Source organism: Littorina saxatilis, unplaced genomic scaffold, assembly GCF_037325665.1.
Source record: "Littorina saxatilis isolate snail1 unplaced genomic scaffold, US_GU_Lsax_2.0 scaffold_3075, whole genome shotgun sequence".
In the NCBI taxonomy this organism is placed as follows: Eukaryota; Metazoa; Mollusca; class Gastropoda; order Littorinimorpha; family Littorinidae; genus Littorina; species Littorina saxatilis.
In genome coordinates this window covers 1-6,542 of record NW_027126891.1, presented here as the reverse complement: position 1 = coordinate 6,542, position 6,542 = coordinate 1, and the positions used below count along the sequence as shown (strand labels likewise).

At 38.3% G+C, this 6,542-nt stretch overlaps 1 protein-coding gene across 1 annotated transcript; it reads left to right on the top strand.

Annotated features, from left to right (window-relative positions):
* Positions 1 to 500: 500 nt before the first annotated feature.
* Positions 501 to 6,353, top strand: LOC138955390 (uncharacterized; the record flags this gene model as incomplete). Its single annotated transcript, XM_070327003.1, is given in 3 exon segments — positions 501 to 763; positions 2,907 to 3,152; positions 6,145 to 6,353. Coding segments are annotated over 2 exon segments (383 nt in total), but the record flags the coding sequence as incomplete, so codon positions are not given.
* Positions 6,354 to 6,542: the final 189 nt, after the last annotated feature.

Below are 6,542 nucleotides of genomic sequence, written 5' to 3'. Positions count from 1 at the left end.
AAACATTGAGTCAGAATACATTGGATTATGAATATCTATTATAGTGCAACTTCATTGTTATATAAAACCATTTTTTGATAATTAAAAGTGATCGTTTAGTTTTGTCTATAAATCAAACTTTGAATTTTCTTTTTAATGCAAACATTGAGTCAGAATATGTTGGATTACGTATATCTATTATAGTGTAACTTCATTGTTATATAAAACCATTTTTGATAATTAGAAGTGATTGTTTAGTTTTGTCTATAATCAAACGTTAAATTCTTTGTAGAACCTCAGCAAATGATCTTTTTTTCGGATTATTACAGATAAATCTGTTATATTCTCCGTCTTTATGTTCCTTGTGATACAAACATTGTATTAGAATGTCATGCATTACAGGTATATTTTTCGAGGAACTAAAACAGGTCCTAGAGAGAGACAGACCTCAGGGGAATGCACTCTTGCCCCTCCTTTTCTTTGTTATTACCCCCATAGTCTCGTCGCGAAGATACGATAACTTTTCCCCCCTACAATTAATCAAACAAAGCATATGATAACAGGATATGGTAACGGGGCTATATAATCTGCACTACCCGCCCGGGAGATTATAACATCGCACGGATATTGACGTTTCATCGGGAAGGCAGCGCTGTTTCAGAGGATAGCTTGTGGATGCTCAATCAAAAGTAAATTGTCTGACCGGTAAAGGCTTTGTAATTAGAGATTTGCAATCTTGAGTGGTGCAAGAGTTACGAGGCTGTTGCAAGAGTGGAACTCAAAGGTGAGAAATGAATTGTTTGTGAAAGTAACACAGTTAAAGCTGTGGTTTATTTATGACTTTGCGGGGCTACGAGTTTGAAAAGATAGGACTGAAAATCATGTACAGAATTCTGTACAGCAAACACTACCCGAAACCCCATCTATACGGCGTGTATGCCCTTGAGAGCTTCAGTCTACGCTTGTATTTTGCAAACTCGTAGCCCCGGATAGTCATGAATAGACCACAGCTTTAATGAAGGATCAAACCAGCGTCACCCTCATAAGATAAATACCTATCTCAGTGTTCGGCATGTCTGTAGTGAAACTACAGGGGAAGCTACTGGAAGGGTATCTATCATGTGTTAGAGAGTACACACTCTCAGACCATCGGAAACCATTGCCACGGTAACGTGAGCAAAACTACCGATCTCGTTTCTCGAGTTAGGCAATTTTCTTAATGATACAGGAAGACTTGTTTCGAGAATGTGAAGGTATGCAAACGCTTTTTGTGGGTTGTTATGCAATTTTGCAGATTGAAAATGTTGCTGTTAGCTCTTTATCTCAAGTTTCTCCCGTGGAAACAGATCGAGATAGGCAGTTTCCAACGTGTAACTAAAACAAGTCGCGTAAGGCGAAAATACAATATTTAGTCAAGTAGCTGTCGAACTCACAGAATGAAACTGAACGCAATGCCATTTTTCAGCAAGACCGTATACTCGTAGCATCGTCAGTCCACCGCTCATGGAAAAGGCAGTGAAATTGACAAGAAGAGCGGGGTAGTAGTTGCGCTAAGAAGGATAGCACGCTTTTCTGTACCTCTCTTTGTTTTAACTTTCTGAGCGTGTTTTTAATCCAAACATATCATATGTATATGTTTTTGGAATCAGGAACCAACAAGGAATAAGATGAAAGTGTTTTTAAATTGATTTCGACAATTTAATTTTGATAATAATTTTGATATATTTAATTTTCAGAGCTTGTTTTTAATCCGAATATAACATATTTATATGTTTTTGGAATCAGAAAATGATGGAGAATAAGATAAACGTAAATTTGGATCGTTTTATAAATTTTTATTTTTTTTTTACAATTTTCCGATTTTTAATGACCAAAGTCATTAATTAATTTTTAAGCCACCAAGTTGAAATGCAATACCGAAGTCCGGGCTTCGTCGAAGATTACTTGACCAAAATTTCAACCAATTTGGTTGAAAAATGAGGGCGTGACAGTGCCGCCTCAACTTTCACGAAAAGCCGGATATGACGTCATCAAAGACATTTATCCAAAAAAAGAAAAAAACGTTCGGGGATTTCATACCCAGGAACTCTCATGTCAAATTTCATAAAGATCGGTCCAGTAGTTTAGTCTGAATCGTTCTACACACACACACAGACAGACAGACAGACAGACACACACACGCACATACACCACGACCCTCGTTTCGATTCCCCCTCGATGTTAAAATATTTAGTCAAAACTTGACTAAATATAATGAGATAGGCAGATTGTTCAGAAACCAAAGAAGGTTTTTCGTGTTTTTCTCAAAACATCAAAACATGACATAGGCCATTATCTTTTGAGCGTGACGACAAATTGATTAACACCACCGGTTTTGTTTGTTTGTTGTTAAACCAGAGAGAAAATATTCTTGTGTGAAAGTGTCAGTAGGGCCCAGGCGTATTGTGGGGCAGAAGTATTTGTTGTTTGTGTGAATGTATGTTTGTTGTGTGTGCTTGTTTTTTTCGTATGTTGGTGGTGCTGTTGTTGTATTGTTATACATGTATTTAAAAATAATCACATGTTAAAAGAAAAGAAAAAAAAACACGTTTTATTTGTCATGCATGGGACCGTACTCCGACACCACCTGGGTAATCACAAACGGATGACATCATATATTTTTAGCTAATCAAAACGTGAATTCTAATTTTAGCCGATTTATATCGGAAAACCCACTTGATCTTAGTGTGTGTCTGTGTATCTCTGTGTCTGTGTCTGTGTGTCCGGTTGCGTGTCCGTATTGTGTGTGTCTGTGTGTGTATGAGGCGGTCGAGAGCATCTTTTTCTTTCACTCACAGGCGAGAAATATATATTTTTTAAACCAAGGTAAATAACAGTATTATGAAAATAATCTATGATTTAATGTTAATACATTATTTTCCATACAGGAGACATTTTAGAAAAGGACACATCACACTGCGAAGCAAACAATACAAATTAAAGACAACACAAACAGAGAGATGAAGATTGTTGCGAGCTGGCCTTTGGGTGCGATCTTGGTGTTTTCTTCGTTCCATTCAGCCAGTTGCCATGGCTACCTTCTGGAACCTCCCTCACGCTCTTCCATGTGGAGGGTTGGCTTTCCAACGCCTAAAAACTGGAACGACAACTCACTCTTCTGTGGGGGATATGCAGTAAGAAGTGTGTGTGTGTGTAAGAGATACAGAATACTATATGGCTTGTTTTGTCATATTAGATTTACATACGTGGTGGGTTGTTTTTTTTCCAAATGCTAGCGAAAGCAATATTTTCAATATTTGAAAAAGCAACGAGTGTACATTTACAGAATATTACATGGCTTTTTTTGTTGTGTCATATCAGATAGCCATACTGGGTGGGGTTTTTTGCGAGTCAAAGCGAGCTTTTCAATATGTGACCCTCCACCACGGAATGAGTCGCATGTCACCTTTGCATGATTTTCATATTTTTACATTTTCCTAAAGAGTGTTTTATGCTCTATCCAGTGGTGAAAACCGTTTTAGAAAAGAGCGAAAACTGTTTGAGTTATAAGCCTGTGACTAAGGTGACCCTCACACTGTTACCAGACACTCCCCGGACTTATATTAAGCCTAGCGCAGAACCGCGCGAGGTGACATGTGACTCATTTCGTGGTGGAGGGTCACATATTTGAAAAAAACAACGAGTGTAAATCTAATAATTATGACACTGCAAGCCATGTACTATTCTGTTTGTATGTACCCTTTTGAATTGACCAATGGATATATGTTAGTCTACTGTTTGCTAGTTGTGGCTCTGATCACTTTGACATTAATAGTAAAGCTTTAATAGATGGTTTCAGATTGACTGGGAACCCAGACGAGTGTTGTGGTGTGTGTGTGTGTGTGTGTGTGTGTGTGTGTGTGTGTGTGTGTGTGTGTGCGGTGTGTGTGTGTGTATAAGTGTGTGCGGTGTGTGTGTGTGTGTGTGTGTGTGTGTGTGTGTGTGTGTGTGTGTGTGTGTGTGTGTGTGTGTAGAGTGATTCGCAGGAAAACTAGATCTTTCTTAAACTTCACATGTGAATTCTTCCAGATGATATTCCCAGACGTTTTTATCATTTTGTAATAAATGCGTTTGAAGACGTCAAATCTGGCTTTTCATTAAAAGTTGACGTGGCATTGTGGCGACCTTTTTATTTTAACCAAATTGAATGAAAGTTTGGTCAAGGATTGAATGTTTGCTCGGACGCTTTAACATTTTCATTAAACCATTAGCCCCTGGAGCAATTTTTTTATTAGTGCTTTTGTGAACAAGAAACAATTAACAAGTGGCTCTATCCCATCTCCCCCCCTTTCCCCATCGCGATATAACCTTCGTGGTTGAAAACGACGTTAAACACCAAATAAAGAAAGAATTAAACCATTAAAACCAAGAGGCGAAGCCTTCAAGGCTCACGTAAGAAATATAGACAAACACAAACCCAATCACTCCCACACATACACACACACACACACAGTAAGCATAGGTGAAACTGTGCAAGAAAGCGAGACACTAGATCTAGATCTGTCTGTCTGCATGTAGCCTGTAACTTACAGGGACACGACTGCCAACTAGTCTCGGCCCGCTCAAAATATCAATGACCGAGACTTTCAGTAATTCCTTCGCGTGACGTCTAACCCTCTTACGCCATAATGTGACGTCTTCAAATGACAAAATGTTAAAGTTTCTACCACAGACATACACACGCACATACGCACGCACGCACGCACGCACGCACAGACAGACAGACAAAGTTACGATCGCATAGGCTACACTTACGTGAGCCAAAAAACCGGTTGCATTGTAATCGTCATAATTTTCTGAATCCACAAATATATACGTACACATGTCATGTTTACTCTGAAAATGTGCTCGGAATGAACGGAAATTGGTTATTTAAGTACTAGGTTTGCATGCTTCGCGGAGAGGAGCGCGGCTTGTCTCGGGTCTTCGGATAACTCAACTTACTGCATGTTGTTTCTGTGATGACTGGTTTTCAGTGCAGTATATTTCTCCTACAAGTTCAGGACGACAGATTGACTCAATGTTTTGATATCGCTTCCTGGCGACTTGTCTTTCCTTTTATTTGTATGAGAGCAGTTAACTCTTTTGTCCCCCAGCATGGGTTAACGAATTGATACAAGTTAAAACGTACATCTTGTGTTTTGGAATGTGCAATGTAGCCACTTTTTGAGATATGTGGACCCGTGGCGAGAGGATTGGATAATGTTTCGATCGTATGGAAGCCAGAGAGAATAACTGACTGGACTATATTTTAAAAGAATAACAGGTTCAAAGGCAAAATGTCTTTTCTTACAACCTATCTTTATAGACATAACACATAAACCAAGTAGTACACGCAGGGAAAAAATACAGACAATAATTACCAAAATAATAAACGCACTCAAAATAGTAAATACAGAAAAGTTAGAAAGATCGCGAACCTAGAAAAACTGTGTTTTATTTCAATTATTTGATTGATTGATTGATTGATTGATGAATTGATTGATTGATTGATTGATTGGTTTGATGATTGTATATTTGATTGATTGTTTGATCGATCGATCGATCGATTGATTAATTGATTGATTGATTGATTGAGTAAGTGAGTGAGTGAGTGAGTGAGTGAGTAAGTGATTGATTGATTGATTGGCTATGATGATTTGGTTTGATGATTGGATATTTGATCGATTGCTTGATCGATCGATCGTTTGATTGATTGATTGATTGAGTGAGTGAGTGAGTGATTCATTGATTGATTGATTGATTGATTGAAAAATAAATACATTAATTAAATTCATTAATCAATTGATTGATTGCGTGATGATTGATTGATGATTGTGTGATGATTGTGGGATTAATTGATTGATTGATTGAGACAAAAATTAATTGATTGATTGATTGATTGATGATTGATTGATGATTGATGATTGATCAATCGATTGATCGATCGATCGATAGATAGATAGATAGATAGATAGATAGATAGATAGATAGATAGATAGATAGATAGATTGATTGATTGATTGACGGATTGATTGATTGATTGATTACTTGATTGATTGATTGATTGATTTGTGTTGCTTTATCGTTGCCGTTATTTTCTCGTTCCTACTTTATCGTTTACTCTTTCCTCTCCATATTTGACAGAATCAGTATAGCGCCCAAGGCGGAAAATGCGGCATCTGTGGTGACCCTTACCAAGGCCCACGCGAAAACGAGGCTGGGGGCACATACGCTACAGGCACCATCAGTCGGAAATACACGCAAGGGCAGATTATCGATGCGACTGTTGTTGTTACAGCCAATCATCTTGGCTGGTTTGAGTTCAAAATCTGTCCCAACAACAACCCTGAAAAGTGAGTACAAAAGGAGAGTTATATATACAAACACACGTCTAGATATACGACCGCATATGCGCACTTCCGCACACACGCACACGCACGGACGCAAACATTTGCATTAACGCACATACACGCACGTGCGCACGCACGCACACATACACAAACAGACACAGACACACACAAACACACACACACACACACAAA